The 22,880-nt window shown below is 29.0% G+C and overlaps 1 protein-coding gene across 2 annotated transcripts in view; it reads left to right on the plus strand.

Annotated features, from left to right (window-relative positions):
- The window catches only part of if (inflated), a 92,497-nt gene extending 70,654 nt beyond the window's left edge, over positions 1 to 21,843 (plus strand). Inside the window, exons 5-12 of one of the 2 annotated variants that reach the window (XM_065510416.1) lie at positions 2,392 to 2,518; positions 11,253 to 11,314; positions 11,797 to 11,845; positions 15,718 to 15,792; positions 16,956 to 17,350; positions 17,410 to 18,293; positions 18,356 to 20,576; positions 20,736 to 21,843. In XM_065510416.1, the coding sequence (XP_065366488.1) occupies positions 2,392 to 2,518; positions 11,253 to 11,314; positions 11,797 to 11,845; positions 15,718 to 15,792; positions 16,956 to 17,350; positions 17,410 to 18,293; positions 18,356 to 20,576; positions 20,736 to 20,825 (3,903 nt within the window). In that variant the 3' untranslated portion in view covers positions 20,826 to 21,843. The remainder of the gene's footprint in view (positions 1 to 2,391; positions 2,519 to 11,252; positions 11,315 to 11,796; positions 11,846 to 15,717; positions 15,793 to 16,955; positions 17,351 to 17,409; positions 18,294 to 18,355; positions 20,577 to 20,735) is intronic. The other variant, XM_065510417.1, reaches the window with a different exon arrangement.
- Positions 21,844 to 22,880: the final 1,037 nt, after the last annotated feature.

A 22,880-nucleotide genomic window follows, 5' to 3' on the forward strand; every position in this document is an offset into this window, starting at 1 on the left:
TTTAGGTCTTATTACTACTAATCCAAAATCTACTATTATATAAAATAGTAGTAAATTTTCCAAAAGGTTCTAAACTTAAAATAGTACTTTTTTTAGCCGCTAAAGTATTAGAGAACATTTTCATTAGGATATATAACAACTTTAACAAAATAATAATATTTTGTTAAAATGTAGTAGATTTTAAAAAAAGTAGTAAAACTAAAACAGTACTTTTTTGAATTTCATAAATACTAGAGAAAATATTCTTAATGATTTCTTATTACTTTGTCAAAAAACTTTAACATTGTAAAAGAGTAGTAAATTTTTCATAAAATACTAAGTGCGAAATAGTTTTTTTTAAACCCTAAAAGTACTAGAGACAATTTTTCATATGGCTTTTCAATAATATGCCAAGAATTAATATTTTGTAGAAGTGTAGTAGATTTTTCAAAAAGTACTAAACGTAAAATAAAACTGTTTGAAGTTCTAAAGAACATTTTTTATTACAGCATATTACTACTATGACAAAAACTACTATTCTATAAAAGTGTAGTAGATTCTTCAAAAAGTACTAAACTAAAATAAAACTATTTGAATTGCAAAAATTCTAAAGAACATTTTTTATTACAGAATATTACTACTATGTCTTATAACTACTATTCTATAAAAGTGTAGTAGATTTTACAAAGAGTACAAAACGTAAAATAGTACTTTTTGGAATTGCAAAATTCATTGAGAAAAATTTTTAAGGCATTTTACTATTAAGTCCAAAAAATAATATTTTGTAAAAGTGTAGTCGTTTTACTAAACTTAAAATAGTATTTTTTTTTCAAGCGCAAAAGTACAAAAAACTATTTTCCTTGACAAAAACTACTATTTTAAAAATAGTAGTAGTTTTTCAAAAATGTACTCAACGTAAAATAGTACTTTTTTGAATTACATACATACTAGGGAAAATTGTCCTTGGAGTCTAGTAGATTTTTCAAAAAGTACTAAATGCTAAATAGTATTTTTTTGAACCGTAAAAGTACTAAAAAACACTAACCATAAGGCTTTTTAGTACTTTGTCAGAAACCAATTTTTTTAAAAGATTACTAAACGTGGGGAACATAAAAAAAGATAAATTCACTGTTTATTGGTGTTTTGTCTCATTCACCAAATCGTTCTGTAAAATAGTACTTCTTTGAATGGCATTAGGACTGGAGGAAATTTTTCATAGGGACTTTCAAAGACCACTACTTTGAAAAGAGTAGTAAATTTTAAAAAAAAACTTTTAAACGGAAAATAGTAGTTTTTTAATTGCCAAAGCTTGAGTGAATATAAGATTTTTTTATTACCATGTACAAAAAACTACTATTTTGTAAAAGAGTAGTAGATTTCAGAACTTTTTTTGAAAAACCGAAGGATATTGAATAGTTTCTTTGTTTTTGGCAAACCCTATTATTACAAACACTTTAAAATCTAAGTTAAAAGACGAATAAGTTATTTACTTTGAAAGTTAAGAAGTTTGTTTTTCGTTGTATTATAAATAAATTTGAAATTCAAAATAAACCAAACAACAGTCATATACATATATCCACCATTGTTCTAAGGAATCTTTAAATATTTAAAAGCAGTACCAAAAAAAAACAAAATAAAATAAGATAAAAGATTTTTTGTGGTATTGTATAAATTTGTAAAAGTAATTGTTTTATGATCCAAACAACATTCACCTGAAAAAGTAGAGGGATCAGCATTGAAGGATTTAGCTGAAACAGTACAAGTGCATGATGTTGAGTTTAAATAAAAGAAGAAGCAAAAAAAAATATTAAGTCTTTTTGTTAAGATTTCAACGCTGTTTTATCTACTGCTGACGGACAACTAAATGCCTGGCCCGGCCTTAAAGTGACCATATTTGGTTGACAGGTTGCCTTCATCATATAAGTGTACATGATGTCTGTTTGTATATTGTATTTTATTTTTATTTTATTTTGGAGAGTCCATGAGTTACCTACATACGTACGCAATATTCAATAAACATACTTGTATGTTTAACCAACCATCCATCCGTCCATCTATCTATTCAATTTTCCTTAACATCCATATCCACCACGTAACACAACCAATTCATTGCATGAATCATTTTTATTTCAGTCGTATCTTATTTTTTTTTTTATTTTCCATGATTTCAATTGATGTGATCATATATAGTTTTTTTTAATATCAAAAATATTTTATTTATTGTTTTTGTATTCCCAAAAAAAAAAAAAAAACATTTTATTGTTGTGGACTTTTATTAACATGGTTTTGAAGTTTTTGTCTTCTTCCCCATTTTTTTTTGTTGGTCTGTCTTTTTCTCAATTGTGATTTTATTTATTTATGTTTGAAATAAATTTGTTTAAATGTTGTTGTTTTGTTGTGATTTCTTTGCAGGCATGTGCTCCACGTTATGTTTTCCATACAATAACACCGAAAAAGAATTTACGCTGGGATCCCATTGGTACGTGTTTTACCACAAGAAACTTTACGCATTTCAATGAGGTCTCACCATGTCGTACAAGTAAGTAAAATATTTTCTATGTAAATCTACATAAATAAAAACTAAGTATATTTATTTAAATTAACTATAAATATGTTTTGAACAAAAAACAAAACTGAGTTTAAAAAATCGATATTGTCAAAAAGTAACCATCATATTTTGACACATTTCCAACGAATTTAAAATGACAGTGACGCCTGTCACTTAAACTATATTTTCTTATAATAAAGATAGATTTTTTTGTTGAAATATGTATATGATTTATAAATAAAGTAAGTTAAAAAAAACAAACTAAATAGGAACATTAAAAAAATATGGTTTGGAAAAAGTGTAGTAGATTTTTGAAAATGTACTATAGAAAAATAGTACTTTTTTGAATTTACCAAAGTTGTACAGAACATTTCATTTATGGCTATTTAATGTTGTATCACAAAACTACTATTTTAAAATAGTAGTGAATTTTGTAAAAAAAAGTACTTAATGTAAAATACTACTTTTTTGAATTGAAAAAATTCCAAAGAAAATTTTTAAAAAAGCAGTGAATTTTATAAAAAAAAGTACTTAATGTAAAATACTATATTTTTTTAATTGCAAAGTTCCAGAGACAATTTTCGTGTCAAAAAAACTCTTTTTAATAGTACTTTTATAATTTCAATATTCTTAATGAATAATTTCTTTCAGCTTTTTCAATACAATGTGAACAAATTACCATTTTAAAAAAGTAGTATATTTTTCAAAAAGTATTCAAAAAGTACTTTTCTAAATTGCAAAATTTATTAATATATATTTTATCAAAATGCTACTAATTTGTAAAAAGTGTAGTAAATATTTCCAAAAGTAGTAAACATGAAAAAGTACTTTTTTTAAATTGCAGAAATAACATACAATAAATAAATTTTTTTCAAGGCAATTATTAATAAGTCAAAAAATTACAATTTTATAAAAAAAATTACTAAAAGAAAATACATAGTACTTTTTGGAATTACAAAAAACTACAGAAAATTTTCTTTAAGACACATTTTTACTATGTCAAAAAATACTATTTTTGTGTAGTAGATTTTGAAAAGGTTCCAGAAGTATAATAATATTAAACTTTTTTTGAATTGCAAAAATACTATATATTCTATATTAATTTCGAATCTAATCTTTAGTACTTTTAAATGTCTATGCCAAAAACTGCCATATTTAAAAATAGTAGTTGATTTTCTAAAAAAGTACTCAACGTAAAACATTACTTTTTTGAATAATAGAGTAAATTTCTTTAGGGCTTATTACTTCTATGTCAAAAACTACTATTATGTAAAATTGTAGTTAATTTTTTCATAAAGTACTAAACTTAAAATAGTACTTTTTTAGCCACTAAAGTATGTGTTAAAATGTAGTTGATTTTAAAAAAGTAGTAAAACTAAAACAGTATTTTTTTGAATCGCTTAAGTACTGGAGAAAATATCCTTAATGATTTCTTATTACTTTGTCAAAAAACTTTTACTTTGTAAAATTGTAGTAGATTTCACAAAAAGTACTAAACGTAAAATAGTACTTTTATGAATCGTGAAAGTAATATAGACAATTTTCCATATGGCTTTTTAATAATATTTCAAGAAAAGTTCAAAACGTAAAATAATATTGAACTTTTCTGAATTGCAAATTACACATTTCTTTAAGAATTTAATACTATGTCAAAATCACTATTTCGAAAAACAGTAGTGGATTTTTCAAAAAATGAATAACATAAAATTGTACTTTTTTTCAATTGTAAATAATCCAAAAGAGAATTTTTTTTTTAGATTTTTGATTAGAGTGTCAAGAAACTACTATTTTCCAAAAGAGTAGTAGATTTTTAAAACAGTACTTTTTTGAATTGCAAAGTTTCATATTAAAAAATTGCCATTTCAAAAAAGAGTAGTAGATTTTTCAATCAGATTAAATGCAAAAAAGTAGTTTTCATTTTAAAATTTAATCGAAGCATTTCTTTAGGATATATTGCTACTATTAAAGAGCTAATAGTAAAAGAGTAGTAAATTTTATAAAATGTAATTAAAGAAAATAGAACTTTTTTGATTTACAAAAGTACTATACAAAATTTTTTTAAAGACTAGTGAAAAACAACTATTTTTTAAAAGTGTAATAGATTTTTGAAAAAGTACCAAAAGTTAAATAGTACTTTTTTGGAATTGAAAAATTCCTGATGAAAACTTTTTTCCGTTATTTGTTACTATGCCCAAAAACTACAATTTTAAAAATAAGTAGTAGATTTAACAAAAGTACTAAACGTAAATTAGTTATTTTTTTAATTAATCAAATATATTATAGTTCTTTTTTGAATTGTAAAAGTACTATAGAACATTTCATTTAGGGCATTTACTAGTACAAAAACCTATATTTTTTAGAATTTTAGATTAATGAAACTTAAGTTCTACAGAACATTTCATTTAACATTTTTTGTCATGATAAATATTGGAGCCCAAGTTTCAAAGAAAAGTTTAAGAAGCACTGCTATACGAAAGGACATGAAAATTCTATTAAGACACACAGCAATTTGTTTCATGTTTCACATTTTTTTTCCTTACCAACGTTGTTGTTGTCGTCGTCTACGTTGTCTACACCATCGAAGACGTTTAACATTTAAAACATTTTCTTTGTAGAGAAGTTATTTTAAACAAATAAATTCCTGATTGAATAGCAATTTGTTAATCATTCCATATGCGTGCCTCCACTTGTGACCATAAAAGGATAATTGTTCTCTAAGGAATTAAAACATTTGCAAAACAAAAATGCTGAATGTTCCTCTAAAGACACAAAGCACAAAAAAAAGAAAACAAACAAACAACAAAAAAGTGTTGCATTGTGTTTAGGGAAGTACAAAACTGTTCTTATAAAATATATACGACGCGACGTATTGTCAAGGGTTAAAAACTTTTCAGAAGTCCTTACAAATATTTATACAGAAATCTACAACAGAAGCAGAAGCACACACAACTCAACTCAACTCGTACAAATGTCTCTCTCCTTTACACTACTATTTTTTACAATGATCGTGCGCCAGATCAAATTAAACGATAACAATTTGTCTCTGAAGTGTTTCAATTTAAACATTTGCCCAGTCAAGTAAACCGCACTAATGTATACAAAATTATACAACAACTAAAACCTCAAATGGACAGAATAAAAGAGAAGAGTGAAAAAAAACAACAAATATGTCATACCAAATTCAGACTTAGAATTGTTTATAAAAAAAAATATATATAAAGGTTTTCACTGTTTATTTTGTATTGTACCAGTATTTGTAGCTAAACCGCAAGAAACAAGTACAACCAACATGCAACATGCTTGAATTGATGTTGCTTTGAATTGCTTGACAAACCAGCAGCATGTTAAAAAAATATATGTTTCAAAAGGGAAGTTTGCTACAAGAAATAGGCACAGATGTTAGAAGAAGTTTGAAATTGAAGTAAATTTTAACTTAAACCTAGTTTAATTTTTGTTTACTTAAACGTAATTTCGAATAATCGTAGTTATCCATATAATAAAAGGAGAGAGTGAAAGAGTAATTTGATTTAAACTTAGTTTAATCCTACATCATGAATTTTAGAAGAAATTAATTTATTTTAAATAGTTTAAAACATTATTTTCTGACTTATTAGATATAATATTGTAGACTTCTCACATGTTTTTAAGGAAATAAAAAAATAATAAATACATTTCTTTCAAAATATGGTTAAAGTTAGGGACAGAATAAAAATCCGCCATTTCTAACCGGTATTGACAAAACAGAAGAAGATTAAGTTTTGAAAACGCAACTCAAAGACTCTTCAATCTAAAAAAGGTGGTAATAAGTCTGCATCTTCTAAACTATTGGCCCGATTGCAAAAGGAAGAATTGAAACTTAGAGAACTGAACAGGATTGTCTATAATGCTCAAATAAAAAGTAAACTTCATTGAAATTTGTCCATATTTGTACAAGTTACGAGCTCTAAAATGTTTTGCACACCAGAGTGGTTACAAATTTAATTTTCTGGAAGCTTATCTCCTCCTCTATGATTTGTTTGTACAAAATTTTGAAATCGGACCAGTAGTTTTGAAGATGCAGATTTATTACCACCTTTTTATATCGACTTTGGGGCTTCAAAGTAGTACACCTCAGACAGACTTGAACAATTTTTGAGTTTCATCCAAATTCAAATATTTTTATACTAAATCCTTTGGCAAATTCATCCAAAAATTTTGGAAATGTTTTTTAATTTTTTTGGGAATTGAGAAAATTAAAGAGTTTGAACATAAAACTTGAGTTGGGAGACGATCAGGCTTCGTTAAATCTATTGCGAAGTATAGAAGTATAAACATATGGATTCCGAGGCAATAGAACTGCTCACCTTTTGAGATCAAGAACGAATGAAGCCAATATCGGATTCTCTTTTCCAAAGTGAACAGTATCCCAGAGAGAGCGTTCTGCATCGATCGAAACAAATAGTAGTAGGGCGGGACAAGGTCAAAACTTCCCAAACACTTCATTCTAAATAGTTTTTAACAGGTATTGTAACATGTGGTCTAACTTTGTCAATTTGGGCATTTTTCGGCCAATTCTCGCTTCAAACGAATCAGTTGCGTTCGACACAGGTTCGATGTGATAGTCTGACCAGACTTCAGCAGCTGATAATATATAGGATCCTTTTGCTCTCACCAAATACAGTGAATTACCTTATAAAATGGAAGAGGCAATACTCCCAACCACTTCATTCTAATTACTGTTTAATATGTATTGCAACATGTGGCCGAGCGTTGTTGTGATGAAATATTACGGTTTCATGTCTGGCCACAAATTATGTGCATTTTTTGGCCAATATTCGCTTCAAACGAATCAGTTGCTTTCGGTACAGGTTCATTGTGATGGTCTTGATTTCAGAAGCTCGTAATAGATAGAACTCTTTTGCTCCCAGCAAATACAGAGAAATATTGTAATGGATAAATTTTTCATCTCAAATAATGGTCGGTGCAAAAATGATTTTCTTTTTTAGCGCACAAAATCGTTTTTCAAGGTCTCTTAACTTCAATTCGTATGGTAACCAATTTCCCTAATTTTTGGATGAATCCATCTGCTTGCAAACGTTTGGAAATTGCTGATTGAGTAGCTCCCAATGATTTTGAAAACTCTTGATCTTCAAAAATGTTTGGCTGCCTGGGCGACCTTTTTCTTCCGTGTCAAAATCACCACAAACCATCTCTCGCACGTTGAAACCAATGAAACACATTCAGCATAAGCTGCGGTAAGCAATCGGTGTGCTTCAGCAGCACTTTTGTTTTTAAATTAAAGAAGTAAAGCAAAACTTCCCGTATATAACGATTTGTTGGCACCAAATTCAATATTTTCGAAGCAAAATGTTTTGTTATTAAAGAGAAACTTTTTGGTGTTCCGAATTATTCCGATTGTTCGAATAAAAACTAAATTTCAAATAACAGGATAAAGGTTCAAGTTAAATGGACCCTGAGGTATCATCCCCCACTTACCACCTCTTTGTTGATTTCTCTTTGAAGTTAAAAAACAATATAGTGGTTCAACATTTAGTGTTCTGTTCAGTTGTGCTCCCTACTCGACTATCGTGTAAATCAGTTGTCGGCACAAACAGAATATAACAGATATTGTGATATTGCATAAACATAATTTTCTGTTTCCCTTTTGCTAATTTTGATGAGTTTTACATTCGTATTATGCTTATCTAAATACACGATGTGTTCTGCCCCTGATGACTATAAATGCCGGCCACTGGTGTAAATTATGCACTTAAACAGTTTGTGGTGTGTTTTTGATTCTGTTTCCTTGTGCTGTATTTTTTTTTTCGCAAAAAAGCCAGAGAAAAAAACTACAGAAAATGAAAACATTTAAGAAGCTAGTAATTTCTCATAATAAAATCGCCCCCGTATAGAATTTCAATTAGTTGTTGTTACATTACCTTACACTTTTTTGCTGGCTTTTATTGTATGTTTTTCAAAAGGGAACAAACAAAAATCTGTATGTATTTCATCAAATAATAATGGACGTAGGGACCGACTGACTGACTGTCCATAATATGACATTCAAACCGCCAAACAATTTCAAGTTAAATTTATACAAGTACTTCATATTTTTTTTTTTCTTATACGATTTGAAATATTTAATGCGTTAAGTTGGTATTTATTGCTCTTGGAAATGTTGGAATGCTTAAGAGAGGTTTCTCAATATCTTTTGCTTCCCAATACAATTTTTAAACGAAACGTTTAAATAGTTGTGAGAGTCTTTATTAGTAGTTAGCAGAAAAAATTCAGCTGAGATTTAGTTAAATTAACCCATAAGGAGCTGCTGAGTTTCTTTAGGATAGCCATTATTTTTAGTATTCTTAGGTAATGCCTAGTTATTACCCACTGTATTCCAGCTACACATGGGAAAGTTGTTTTAATAATTTTGTTTTAAGTTAGGAAATTTCTTTAATATCAAAACAGAGTAATTGTTTTGAAAAATTTCAGTAAAATCTAAATAATAAGTTCGTCTGTATCAGCAACATTTGCCAAATGCTTGGCTCTGATATTGTTTTGCCAACTATTCTAATACTGTGGTTTCTCTCTAAAAAAAAACTTTAAATGTCCTCATAAAAACAATTCCTTTCCATCTCAAATTTCATTTAATTGAAAACTCCCAGGTATATTAAATTTCAAATTGTAACAAATACTTTAATTTCGTATTTTGTGCAATTCCCCCCAAAAGAATCCTTAAAATTTTCATTTCAATATTTTATACATATTAATTGTTTATTTTTAAATTCATACTCTATAAAAACAAAAAAACTAAAATAAGAATTTTATGAGGTGTTCACTTAAAAACCAAAAATTGGAACATGATGAAAAACATTCAATTGCATATGTTTATTTTCAATTTCAATATAAAAATATTGTATTGCCACCGTTTGGAAAATTTTCGAAATGATAAAAATAAAAGAAAATAAAACTAAAAATAGCCACGATCACCAATGTATATTTTCGAGGGAGTTTTTTCATGTTCTTTTCATTTTATGAAGTGACGTGCGGGTGTGTTTCTAGGGAAATAAAATTCAATAAAAAAGGAAAAAAGAGTTTTTGACATCTGTTGGACACTTGTAAATAATAATAAAGCAATGAATTTGAACATATTTTATTTATTTAAATTTGAAGAAAACTAAAGTATAAGTATTTTAAAGTGAAATTTATTGATGTGGAAAAAAGGCAAACAATTATGAGGGTTTAGAGTTGATAGAGTCAGAGCCAGGGTAAAACTACAGATAATATTTTCAAAGGTATTTCAAATTAATAAATAGTGGTCTGTGAATTTTTAAATTTATGTAGGTAATTATTTGTTAATTGAGGAATTTAAATAAAAATGTCATTGATCGTTTATTGCAGCAATTATAACAAATTAAATTTGAATAATTTTTTCATTTAAAAAAACTTTTATTTAAGATTTTATCTAATGAAACAAATTGCTTAGAAATAAAACAGCTGCCATTTAATTTATAATAATTGAAGGAACTTAAATGAGCAATTATTCACTTGGATCTCAATAAAATAATCCTCTTCATCTGTAAACTCAGACACAGAACGGGAGTTACATAGATTTCGTACTTCGTAAAAGGTATTGCGAAATACACGAATCGTCTGATAGCTAAGCTCCAGAAATGTCTGTATTTGCAGTATTATTTCATTACAGTATATATTCATTTTGATTTGTTGCCGATGGAATGATTCGATTATATTGCTCAAGGCAACAAAATCGAAAAAATTTTAGAGGTTTTTTAAACCACTACACGATTTTGATATATTGTGGTTCTAGTAGTATAAATATGATTCAAATTTAAATTTTAATTTTTAAATAATATTGTGAATTTTTTTTAGACTATTCTCCACATAATTAATGATTACTCAAAAACGGTTAGGCCGATATTATTAAAATAAACTTAGAAAAACTGTAATTTACATAACCGTTTAATCCGTTAATATGTTGCATTTCAATCGGCTCAGTAGTTTCGGAGTTATAATAACAAATTGAAGAAAAAAATATATTTTTTACATGAAAATAACAATTTTTTTTGTTTTAAAAAAATTATGAAAAATCGAAAACTGCAGAAGTTGTTTAGATTTATTGCTTTATCGCAAAGCCACATGTAATAGGAACAAAATGAGATAACGATCATAAAAATCGATTAATTCTTTTCGAGTTTATTCACAATTAAGTGAATTTGCTTATTTTTACAAAATTGTAGTATTTTTATGATATACACATAAAATTTAGTAGTTAATGTTCTTCTTTCGATTGATTGAATTTTGAAAACATTTTCCCCATGCTATGTGCAAATTTTTACATATAGATTGCCTTTCAATCGGCTCAGTAGTTTCGGAGTTATAATAATAAATTGAAGGAAAAAAAAATATTTTTTATATGAAAATAACAATTTTTAATGTTTTAAAAAAATCATGAAAAATCTAAAATGACAGAAATTGTTCTTTATCGCAAAGCCACATATAATGGGAAGAAAATGAGATATCGATCATAAAAATCGATGGATTCGTTTCGAATTTATTCACAATTAAGTGTATTCGCTCATTTTTACAAAATTGTTTGTGCCAACAAGCGTGTACGTACTTTGAGTGGAAATTTTACAAGGTTTTTGTTATTGTAACAAAAACAAAACCCTGAAATTACTTCCTAAAATCATTATATTAAAACCAAATCTTTCTCTTCTTAAAATTTCAGACAACTGGGGTTATCATCGTCAGGGTTATTGCCAGGCTGGTTTCAGTGCCGCTGCTAGTGGTGTAAGTATTAACTAAATACAATATTAACAAGGAAACCATAAATATTCCCAAAAAGATATTGAATAATTTCCAAAAAATAAACAATTCCCATTAACACAAACCAGCAAATACTCCAAATAAAGAATGACACCAAAACAAACAAAAAAACTCAACACGTTTTTTTACGAAATAACAGTTTTTTTCATGTTCTGAAACCAAAAAAATAAAAATAAGCAGACTTAAATAGAAACCACCAACATGAAAAACAAAGAAATCAAAGTGATTCTAAACGTGTAAAGAATTTTTAATATTTTGCATAAATTTTCTGGAACTTTTTCTGGCTAAAAATGAAGTAAGAAAATCATTATTAACACTTGGGTTGCTGTTAACGTTTTTTTGGTTATTTATTTTTAAACAATTCTATTTAAAAGCAAGAAAAAATCATTGTATTCAAATTCTTAAAGGTGCAAATTTAAAATTCGTTTTTTTTTGAAAATTTTCAGGAAGGTGATCGTTTATATGTTGGTGCTCCTGGTAGCTGGTATTGGCAAGGTATTTATTTTAATTTTTTTCTGTTTATTTTCCTTTTGTTATTTTTGTATTTTTTTAGTTTATTTATTTAGATATTGTACGTTTATTTTTTTAAATTTATTTTTATATTTTTTTTATATAAAAATCAGTAGTATTTTTTAAAAGTTTATTTTGATAAAAATAAATATTGTTGTATTATTGTTTTTAATATTACTTTACTATCATATCTCAAGTAAACCCCAACCACTCCTTTCCAGAATTAAAAAACAAAACTCCTTTAGATTTTATTTTCCCTTTAAAGAAAAATCATTTAGTAAAAATCTTTGGCTAAATAATTGTGTTCTAATTGTAACGTAAATTTTTATTAAATAATCTAATACGAATGTGTTTTCTTTTTTCTATTTGTTATACTTTTTCTTACGATTTTATTAGAATTCCTACCTGTCTTACTGTTGTTGTCTTTCAATATTGGAATGCTTTTGTTTTACCAAAATTAAATTTAAAAACCCCTTTAGTATCAGGTTGATATTGAAATTTAAAAAAATATTTAATTTAAATCAATATTTATCTGTCTTATTTGTTGCTAATTCTTTTGGAGTCAAGGATATTTTTGTTTATTCGTAAGAACAACAAAATGCTGCATGTTCCTTTTTGGTAGACTTTAAGTTTTTCTCGTCATAAAAATACAATTCTGTGTGTTTGTGTGTTCTTTAATTGTCGGCTAAATCTAAAATAATTTAAAAAAAAAATATTTGTTATCTTTTAAATTCCTAGTTTAAAATTGTTCCAAGTAATTGGCTAGAACATGCATGTTTGAGTATGTAGTGAAATAAGTCGATATTACTAAAATTATTTAGGATTTTCAAATATTTAATTAAAAGTCTTATCATTGTGACCTTTTACATTTACATATAAGCTTAAAGTCTAAATGAATACAATGCCTACTTTAAGGGGCAGAAACAGAACCTTATAAAGGGTTAAATAATTTACTGTTGCCTATTTTTAAGGGCTCCCTTGTAGGCCATAAACATAGCCTACTTTTCCATTATATTCATATTAGTTGCCTACTTTAAGGATTTCTCTGTAATATAGAAAATAAGACCTACCTTTGTTTTAAGTTTTTAAACAGGATTTTAATTTATTTAATTATTATTTTATCTGTAAATTAGTGCAACATAATTGGAAAAGCAAACTCTAGTACATATGTATATCATTATGATTGCGCTTTTCAATGTTTGCTTTAAGTATTTATTAAATATTTTTTTAAGTTGTATAATAAACGGAAGTTTTTAAAATATAATGCCTGCAGAAAATACCTGATACGTATTTAAATGAAATTCAAAATTTGTATGTCCTTTTACGATTTAAAACCTTTTCATACCACTTTATATAATAACATAAATAGACAATTCTTAAAAAAATAAAAATTCTATTTCATTTAATTCTAGTAATTCAAGGAATACATTGAAAAAGTAATTTAAACACTTTTTACTCAACAATAAGATGAGGTTCTGCTGAGGATTGCGGAAGCGACCCATAACGGGCCAATCTGCAAAGGTTTTAAATTACTTGTTGCATTCTTTGAATTATTGCAAATAAATGAAATTCAGCCTGAATAATGTAGAATTTACTTCAAATTAAAAGTATATGTCCGAATAATATTTTTAACTTCCATTTATTTTTAATTTTTATTTATATTTATTATATGTTAATGTTTAAGTTATATAGAATTATACGTTATTATTTCAAAAAAGGAAATTTGAAAGAATTTTTAATATTTTAACCTAAAGTCTGAATCTTTATTATGAAATGAAAGAAAAATCTCTGCATTTACTTTTTTAAAATAATTTAATTCAAATATTGGCCGCGACTACGCTACGCATGTAGGTGCTACATGCGGTATATGGCTTATTGCTGAAGAATTTTGACTTTGGAACCCAAAGAAAAAATTCCAGTGGTGTGATATGTGGCGAGTTGATAGCTACGCAACGAGAAACATGAAAAACATTTCTCACAGAACGCTGATTTTCAAAATACAGCTAAATATCTGTGAAACATAGCACGAACCATTCCATATCGGGGATGAAAAAATTGACACATATATTTGTTATTTAAAAATACCCGCAATTCATTTGATACTTTCAAATAATTTTCTGTTCGTAGCATATCCGTTCATGTCGTGTTAATTTGTTTGTCTTTCGATTTCTTTTAATTTCGCCATATTCAAAAGAAGAGAGTCATGCAAATCAAAGAAGCAAACCCATTCTCTGGTTGGATTTCAAGAAAAGTTGTTTGTTTATAACTGTTTTTTCTATAGAAAATTTTTGGTATAACAGTTTGTTCTATGAAAAACTTTCTGTATAACAGTTTTTTATAGAAAATTTCTTTTTCAATGAAAAATTTTCTCTATAAGAATATTTTTTATAGAAAATTTTCTCTATAACAGTTTTTTCTATAGAAAATTTTCTGTATGTGTAATAGTTTTTTTATAGAAAATTTTTTGTATAACAGTTTTTTTTCTAAAGAAAATTTTCAGTTTAACAGATTTTCCTATAGACAATTTTTTGCATAACAGTTTTTATATAGAAAATGTTCTGTATATCCTATTTTTCTATAGAAAATTTTGTGTATAATTGTTTTTTCTATAAAAAATTTTCTGTATAACAGTTATTTCTGTAGAAAATTTTGCGTGTAAAAGTTTTTTCTATAGATAATTTTCTGTATAACAGTTTTTTCTATAGAAAATTTTTTGTATAACAGTTTTTTCTAAAGAAAATATTCAGTTTAACATATTTTCCTATAGACAATTTTTTGTATAACAGTTTTTATATAGAAAATGTTCAGTATATCCTATTTTTCTATAGAAAATTTTGTGTATAATAGTTTTTTCTATAAAAAATTATCTGTATAACAGTTACTTCTGTAGAAAATTTTACGTATAACAGTTTTTTTCTATAGATAATTTTCTGTATAACAGTTTTTTATTAGAAAATTGTCTATATAACAGTCTTTTTCAATGGAAAATTTTCTGTATAAGAGTTTTTCTATAGAAAAACTATTGAAAATTTTTTGTATAACAGTTTTTTCTATAAACAATTTTCTGTATAATAGATTTATCTATAGAAACATTTCTCTATAACAGTTACTTCTATAGAAAATTTTCTGTATAACAGTATTCTATAGAAAAATCTGTTATACAGAATATTTTTCATTGAAATACAGTATTTAAAAAACTGTTATACAGAAAATTATCTAGAGAAAACTTGTGCATAACAATTTTCTGTATAACAGTTTTTTAAATACTGTTTTTCAATGAAAAATATTCTGTATAACAGATTTTTCTATAGAAAATTTTGTGTATAACAGTGTTTTCCAACGAAGATCTTATTCTATTGAATAAATGTTGTAATTATTCAATAGAACATTTAATTTAAATTTTTTTATAGATTATTTGCACCCTGAAAAATTAAATTAAAATAGTTCACAATTGTCAATGAATTACAGAAATAATTATGTTCCAATATTCATCATCAAATTTCCTTTTACTTGCTAATCTTTATTATATGTATATTAATCTATTAATGTAAATTATTTATAATTTTTAGAGATAATTTATTTTTTATTTATTGCTTAAAAATGTGTCCTCAAAATATTAATCAAAATTCCAATATTTCTTTCTTGTTTTCTGCTCGTGTTTTATACTCTACTACTACTGCACTATCCTACAAAAAAAAAAAAAAAATACGCATAACTGTCTCAATTTGTTTAATATTGAAATTAATTTCCAAACAAATGTCGTGTGTAATGTGTTGTTGATCACCTTTAAATATTTAAATTGAAAAAATAAAAAAAAACTCTAAAATAATGTTGAAAACTCCATTACCAAACTAAAGGACAAGCCTACTCAGTATCGCCAGATGCAACATTCCCCTATAAGCCGCCATTTTATCAGCCTTTCGGTACCGGAGGTAATGAAATCTACAACGTTTTTAAAACCAAATATGGTCTTGTTGAAAACTCAAAAACGCTAAATTATTAAAACAACTACTGCATATTACTTAAACCGATTAAAAAACCAACCAAATAAAATACATTGTATATTTTAATCTTTATTTACCATCAATTCAATCAAATCAAATTTTATTATTGACACATTCTACAAAAGCTTTAGTTAAATTAAGTTTAATTTTCTTTTACTCTGTTTTGTATCTCTAAGTTTAATGCTTTTTTATGGTGTGTTCTTTAAAATTTTATCTGAAATTATTTATTCTTTTGTTTTTATATATAAAAAAACGCTTTTTTACTTCTTAAACATGAAAATCAAACTTGTTGCATTATACTGACCCGTTTGTTTAAAGACTTTTCAGTTGTATTTATGTTCAATCAATACGTCAAGATCATAAATCAATCGATTCGTACGCCTGCTGCTGAGGCTGATAGCTTCAATTTTAGCTTCCTAACTTGTGTTATCTTTTCTCTACTATAATTAAGCATTTTTAGCATTTTAATCAGAACATTTAAAACAACAAAAAAAAAACATCATCGGTTTGGTACGATCATCTCCATCATCTTTGTCATCATGATCATTTTGTTTTATTTTTATTAAAGAAAAACCTTCCGTCACTGGTTTGATTTGTAAACTACATTACGACACACATTTAATTAAAAAATATTTATAAAACCATTTTCATTTATCCATTTTTATTGCTAATCTTAAAGGATTTTTTAACATTTACATTTATACATAATTTATTATTAATTGAGGGAATATAATATTAGAGGTATTGTATTTTACTCAAACCTCTAACATTCCCTTCAACATTACTTCATTTTAAATATTAAGGCATGGCTAAATTTCTATCTCTGCAAATCACAAGTGTGGTGTAAGCTCTATGTAACTGGTAAATAAATGTCTTGATATATTTATGGTGCATGTTAGTGTTAATGTCTTGTTCGAGTTCTTGTTATTATTACTACATATTATTGTAGCTGTTTATCCATTTTAGATAATTTTGGTTTTGGCACCCATTTATTTTACAAAAAAAGAACTAACTGCAAACTTAATAATTTATTTATTGCCATCACTTTCAAATGGAACTTTTTGAAATTAACATTTTCTTTATTTATTCAGGTCAAACTTATTCGTATGATGTTACCAGACCCGAAAATCAAGTGTATTCCACAGCCGAAAGTAGTTCGGCTGATGATGATTCCTACTTAGGTTACTCTATGATCACTGGTGACTTTAATGGTGATCGTTCAGAAGATATTGCCATTGGCATGCCCAGAGGTGCTGGTTTGTTGGGCAAGATTGTGGTGAATAAATGGAATATGGTGAATATATTTAATATAACGGGTCGCCAGATTGGTGAATACTTTGGTTATGCCATGACAACTTCGGATGTGGATGGTGATGGGTTGGATGATTTGATCATTGGTGCTCCCATGTACAGTGAGCCCGGCAATGCCGAGGGCAAATATGATGTGGGTCGTGTTTATATTCTCTTGCAGTCCAGCACAAATGATGTAAGTGTTTTGCTATTAACATTAACTAAAAACTATTATAATAATTTATTTCATTTCAGGCCACCCGTTGGTCTACTGAGCATATCCGTGATGGCTTTAATACCAAGGGACGTTTTGGTTTGTCCTTGACCACTTTGGGTGATATTAATCGTGATGGTTATGGTGATTTTGCCGTTGGTGCTCCCTATGATGGTCCCTTTGGTCGTGGTGTTGTCTACATTTTCCATGGCTCTGCCAATGGTCCTTTGGCAAAACCTTCCCAGATCATCAAGTCCGAAGATATTGTGGAGGGTGCTCCTTATCCTCGTACCTTTGGTTTCGCATTGTCTGGTGGTTTGGATATGGACGGTAACACTTATCCCGATTTGGCGGTAGGTGCTTATGCCTCTGATCAAGTGTTCATTTTCAAATCCCGCCCTGTGGCTGCTGTAAATGCCATGACTTCGTTTGCCAGTCCCTCCAAACTCATCAATATCGAGGAGAAACATTGCCAGACAGTGCGTGATGGCAAACGTGTAGCTTGTACCGATATTACCACATGTTGGAGTTATACGGGCGAGTATTTGCCCAATGTTTTGGAATTTGATGTTTCCTGGGTATTGGATGCCAAGAAACCCAAAAATCCTCGCATGTTCTTCCTGTTGGATGAGGGCCGCAATATACGTAATCTTACCATAACTTTGGCTGCTGGCAAGAATTTCTGTCGCAATGAGACCGTATATCTCATTGATAATGTCCAGGATAAGCTGACTCCATTGGAGGTGGAGACACGTTACAATTTACGTTCTAGCCGGAGACCAGCACCGTTGGTGAGACGTAAACGTGATGCTTTGGAACCGGTTATAGATCAAAATCGTGAAATTGTTCAAAGGGATGCCATTAATATACAAAAGAACTGTGGTGCTGATAATATTTGTGAACCTGATCTTAGATTAGAAATTAAGTGAGTATTCCCTGTCATTCCCAGCTTAAACAAATTAATTATTTCTTTATTTTGTTTTACAGGACCATTGACAAATATCTTTTGGGCTCTCGCGAACCTTTATCCATAGAGGTTTTGATTTCCAACATGAACGAAGATGCTTTTGAGGCTGCTTTTTACATGGTCATGCCTAAGGATTTGGACTTTAAGAAAATCCAACAGATTGGTGATAAAACCGATACTCCCATTACCTGTACCGCTCCTTCGGAGGCCAACAATTATACTTTGAAATGTGATATCGGCAATCCTTTGCAGTCCAAGAAAGTTGCCAACTTTAAGGTGATTATGTTGCCTTCCCACAAAGTAGGCATGGCTCCTAGTTATGATTTCTTTATGGAAGCCAACTCTACAAATATTGAGAAACATGGATCTCATTTCGACAATATTATACGCAAAAGTATTAGCATTTGGGTGGAGACTGATTTGGCTATTGATGGTACTTCATTGCCCGACTTTGCTTTGTACAAGGCTTCCGATTACCAGCCCATTGAAAATGCCACCAAAGAAGAGGATTTGGGTCCCCAAGTAGTGCATTTGTATAATATCTTCAACAAGGGTCCTTCCACTATCGATGAGGCCATAGTATTTATACATTATCCCTATCAGACAGCCGCCGGTGATTACCTCATGTATATGACCAATCAACCCGAAACCCATGGCAATATCCAATGTGATCCTCATGTTAATGTCAATGCTTTGAATTTGCAATTGGATCAAAATCTTGTACGCAAATCCTATTTAGAGGAAAGAGGTGCTATCATTAGGAGCCATGGTGTTTATGAAAGTGCCAGCTCTAGTTCAAGTAGTTCAGGTGGTCATAGTAGTGGAGTGTATATTGAAAAGTCACATGGTCAGAATCAGGGTGGTGCCAATGTGGTGTCCATAGGCAGAGGCACTCAGTTGAGTAACGAAGAAAAGATACGTTTGGAGAAGGAAGATGAACAGGCTGCCTCTGGTGATGCTTCATTTGTGCACTCGCAACGTGCCAATGCTGCAGCTCAGGGCAATATGCAGGGAGGTGGTACCGGTGGCAGTTGGGCTTATTCCTGGAACTCCACCAGTACCGGTGGTGGACCTTCAGTAGTAGTACAAACTAAAAATAGCTCTGTGTACTATGACGAACATGGTCAGCCTCATGTGGTGGAAAGTAGTACCGAATATGTTACCAGTCTTGACAGTGTACCCAGAACCTTCCACCATGCACAGCAATCATCGGCTAATTATCAACAAGCTGGTGTAGCCGGTGCTGGTCAACAGCAAAAATTCCAACAAGGCCAAGGTCAGCAACAAGCTGAAATGGGTGCTCACAATGCCAGAGGCCACATACAGATGGCTGGTCCACAGGGCTCTACACAATATCAAAGAACTTATGTTAATTCCGGAACTCCCCAAAGAACACAATATTCGTCATCTTCTTCGACAGGTGGAGCTTACAGACCACAACAGCAACAATCACCTAACCAACGTGTAGGCAGTGCTGCTACCTACAATGATTTTGCAGCCGGCGAGGGAACTTTTGAAAAGGCTGCCGTCGGAGGTCGTGGTTTCCAAGCTGGCACCTTAGATTTGGGTAACCTGAACCGTGGCAATGTCGAGCAGGAATTACGTACCCACAGCGGACAGCCTCAAGCAGGCAGCTACAACTATCATCAAACCTATTCCAGCGGTACACCACAAACCAATGCCAACTACCATCAAGTTTCTTCCTCCAACTATGGTGGCAACAAACCCTATTATGGCTTCGAAAACGAAGATTACTATGACGAAGACTACAATGGCCCGTCAGCGGGCGGACAACAAGGCGCCTCAAGATCTCACTCCTCTTCGTCTTCCCAACCCCATAGAAGAGTGCGTCGTGAAGAATCCGAAGTCGCCGAACCAACACAAATCGATATGAATTCACCTTGCAAGGCTGCCAAATGTGAAACGCTACGTTGTGTGGCCCGTAATTTAGGCAAAGACGATGGTGTTTGGATTGCCATACGTACTCGCATGGTGGCCCAGACTATGGAGAAATTAGCGGGCAGTGTTCCACTGAATGTTTCCACGATGGCCGTGTCACATGTCACGAAACTGCCATATATTGGTGAGCCCAAAGATGATATTATCCGAACACATGAGATTTTCTATAAGGCAATACCGGAACCCACACCAGTGCCGGATGTGGTACCATTGTGGGTGGTTGTGTTGGCGGCGTGTGCTGGTGCTTTGATTTTGTTGCTGCTGATATTCCTGCTTTATAAGGTAAGCCAATTTATAATAGATAATGTCTGAATATTTGATACAAATCGGATAATGTTAAACCAGACTTTAGAGGGTCACAAATGAATACTGTAGAAATTGGTGAAGGATTTATATCCTTATAAACACAAATATTAATAAATTGTTTTTCTTTATTTTCAGTGTGGTTTCTTCAATCGTAATCGTCCCACCGATCACTCAATGGAACGTCAACCCTTACGTAACGGTTATCATGCCGATGAGCATCTGTAAATGATGAGCCAGCAAAGAGTGCTTTCATATTCAGCTTATAGAGAAAACTCTAAGAGTTTCTCTAGTAAAAATAAATTGCCTTTTTAACACTAGTAATAGAAAGAACATTTTGGAAATACAAGAACGCAAACGAGAGATTACAACAGAACCAAAATCAACAATTTAACTCTTTTATAAAAAGTTTTAAACAAATTATACTCTTACTAAAAACCCCCCGCTACAGTTTACACTGAAAGAAAGTTCTTGTTATAAAATAATTTTGTGTTTTTTTTTAACAAACTAACGGCTCCTAGTCACCAAAAAAAAAAAATAGAAACATAATAATAAAAAAGGAAAAGAAACGATAAATTTGCCATAAAAAAACGAACGATTTCTTATAAAATAAATAATAAAACAATAATTATTATTAATAAAATGGAAGAGCAAGAAAATATTTTTCAAATTGTTAAAACAAAAACTAAAAAAATAATGAAATTATTTAATAGATTAAGTAAACCTGTTGAGAATTATAAGAAGAAACATAAAAGTGCTAAACAATTTTAAACTATTTATATACAATTTAAACTAAAAACTAAACTAATATTTAAACAAAAAAAACTAATTTTATAAAAAAAAATCTAAATGAAACTACTGAAAATCATTTTAACAAGAATCTAAAAATACTAAATCAAAATCAAATATTTAAAGAATTTTTTCTTAATTTATAAGCAATTATATCTGCCACAGTGTGTGAGTGAAAAAAAGAGAGTGAACGAGTTAGCATGAGAGTGTTTGTTTTATAATTTTTAACGATTTTTTAATGTATATTTTTAGTCCTGTTTTTTTTTAAGAATGTATGATCTTTGTGAATGTATGAATGAGTATTTAAATTATAAATAATTTTATAAAAACATAAAAAAACACTTATTTGTTTATTAATTAATTTTTAATTATTATTAACCCTCAATTAATTTTCTTCTGTCTGCTATTAATTTTTAAACTTGTGTAAATAAACTTTAAGTCAGAAATAAGATTTCCCCCTCCCCCCCAAAAAAAAAACATTGTTATAATAATTAAATTTTTTTATACATAATTTTTTAACAATAAACAATTTCTGCTTAGATGTTTAATTTAAAAGTGAATTTTTATTTATATTTGTTTTGAAATTTGTGCAAAATATAGTTAAAATTTTAATATTTTGTCTCCCCGTGTAAAGCTTTGTTTAATTTATTAACGGTACTTATTATTAACAGCAGTTTTTTGTTTGTTTATTATATACAATTAATTTTGCTTTTAACCCACTAAGTTGTAAAAATAATAAACAAATTAAGAAAAAATAAAAAAAAATATTAAAATTTAATTCATAGAGTTGTCGTTTTAAAGTTGAAAATTAAAATTTTAGTCCTGTGACATGTGCAAAGGGGACAAAATTGTACGATATTTCGTACAGTTTAGTTTGGGTTAGTTTCGTGACCAGTCACAGTGTGCCTAAAAGGTGTCAATTGATGCCCTTCTATGCCAACAACACGATAAATGTCAGATTACTTTGCCAATCATGGAACTTTGGCGGTTACTGCTTAACTCAATCCGAAAATGAAAATGTTCGAATTTGTGTGCTAACTACATTGTAATTCGAAACGATTTCCTTTCGTATAGAATTAGGGAGTAATCGATACAATTTTAAAAATTCTAATAGCCATTCATTTGTCTCTCGATCACGATCAGATGAAGAATCATTACATCTTCTGTAGACAATCGAATTTCGAAGTATGGATTAGATAATTCCAGGCTTAGAGCATAAATTAACTTGCGTCGACTTAGATTTTTTTAATTTTTGGATAGACAATAAAATTGCTAACCCTTTAAAAAAACACCAATTATCTTAAAAAGCAATTATATATATTTTTTTAAATTTAACGGTGACTTTAGTTACAGATTTGTTAACATTTCCCTCCAAAGTCGAAATGCATTCTGACTTTTAGTTTTTGTTCTGTCAGCTGTGAGTGATGACATAATTTTAGCACGTGAATTTGTAAATGTTAAACAATTAACAAACAGTGTGTTGAGAACTCAAAA

Source organism: Calliphora vicina, chromosome 4, assembly GCF_958450345.1.
Source record: "Calliphora vicina chromosome 4, idCalVici1.1, whole genome shotgun sequence".
NCBI lineage: Eukaryota > Metazoa > Arthropoda > Insecta > Diptera > Calliphoridae > Calliphora > Calliphora vicina.